Source organism: Anarrhichthys ocellatus, unplaced genomic scaffold (genome assembly GCF_004355925.1).
Source record: "Anarrhichthys ocellatus isolate YVR2014 unplaced genomic scaffold, GSC_Weel_1.0 scaffold8, whole genome shotgun sequence".
NCBI classification, from domain to species: Eukaryota; Metazoa; Chordata; class Actinopteri; order Perciformes; family Anarhichadidae; genus Anarrhichthys; species Anarrhichthys ocellatus.
In genome coordinates this window covers 11040711-11042099 of record NW_022280038.1, presented here as the reverse complement: position 1 = coordinate 11042099, position 1389 = coordinate 11040711, and the positions used below count along the sequence as shown (strand labels likewise).

Here is a 1389-nt window from a genome sequence, read left to right as displayed (position 1 = left end):
GAGAGAGAGAGAGAGAGAGAGAGAGAGAGAGAGAGAGAGAGAGAGAGGTTTCAGCCACAAGAGATGAACCGATCCTCTTCACCTTGCAGCTTCTCTCGTATGCTGCCGTTCCAGGAACTCTCTTTGATCAGAGCAGCAGAGCGGGAGAAGATGTCGGTGGCGTGAGGCAGCAGGAGCTGCAGATGCTTGTGGAGTAAAGCCACACTGCTGCAGTTCTGCAGAGAGAAAGCACGAGGACCGTAATGTCTCAAGACGCTTATAAGACGCGCGATAAAATAATTGTCAGCGTTAATTAATGAATGCGTTAACGCGAAATGAACGCGTTAACTTGCCCAGCACTAGTTTTTACGCTTCATGAAGAAGACCATGTGAGTTCTGAGATTAGATGTGCATTAAAGAGTAAATAACTTCATCAGATTGGACATCAGAGGGCTTCTGCCTTTCAATGGTGAAGCTATAATCTCAACGCTAAAATACATGATCCGATTGGCACCAGACCAAGAGGTTTGAATAACTCTGTGATTTTCCACATAATGAAGCCGCTATCCGTGGAAGAGAGAGTCGGCGTTTTTGAACAAGACGAGCCGAGTGTCCGTACCTCGGTGACTGAGTTGATGTGGCAGTACGCCAACAGCTGCTTCTGCAGGGAGCACAGGAGCTGGTGGAGGTGAGCCGGCTGGCTGCTGTCGGAGGAGGACGTGCCCTGCTGCAGCTTATCACTGTTCTTCTCCAGCTCACCGAACGCCTGATCCTGCACAACAACAACAACACAAGTACAATGTGAGGGATACATTCAAGGACTCACGGTCAGGGTATAGTTTATTGTCATTATGCAACACAGGGCTGCACGACGAGAGTTCATTTGCTACACAAGAAAAACCTTTTTTTATTTTGCATCAGGATGAATGTAAACAAACGATTCTCTGGGCAGATAATCTGGTCGGCATCTTACATTAAGAACCAGGGGAATGCGAGAACGTTGAATATCGCAACGCAGAGTTTACTTGAGATAAATAAACAGACATCAACGTGTACTTAGTTCTGTTGCTTTCAGTATTCTGATCAAATATGACACATTACTTGAAGAATAAAAGAATGAATTGAACATTGAACACGAAAGACGTGTTTTCAAAGCAGAAAATGTTCGGCAAACCACCTTTTGACCTGAGGTACTTATACTTACACTAAAGTATTTACATTCATATTATTCTGCTCTATAACTTTTTACGCCACTACATTTCTTTGAAAACTTAATTTATTTTGCAGATTCAGATAAATAATGTAAAACTTTATTCCACAAGATTCCTGGCAGTATACAGTTGTGTGAAAAAGTGTTTGCCCGCTTCCTGATTTCTTATTTTTTTGCATGTTTGTCACACTTAAATGTTT

General features: G+C 43.0%; 1 protein-coding gene across 7 annotated transcripts in view; it reads right to left on the bottom strand.

Annotated features, from left to right (window-relative positions):
• herc1 (HECT and RLD domain containing E3 ubiquitin protein ligase family member 1) overlaps positions 1 to 1322 on the bottom strand; it is a 39178-nt gene extending 37856 nt beyond the window's left edge. For 6 of the 7 annotated variants that reach the window (XM_031848260.1, XM_031848265.1, XM_031848261.1 and 3 more), the window contains exons 1-2: positions 599 to 1322; positions 83 to 215 (exon numbers count right to left, since the gene is read on the bottom strand). In XM_031848260.1, coding sequence (XP_031704120.1) covers positions 83 to 215; positions 599 to 793 — 328 coding nt within the window. In that variant the 5' untranslated portion in view covers positions 794 to 1322. The remainder of the gene's footprint in view (positions 1 to 82; positions 216 to 598) is intronic. The other variant, XM_031848267.1, reaches the window with a different exon arrangement.
• Positions 1323 to 1389: the final 67 nt, after the last annotated feature.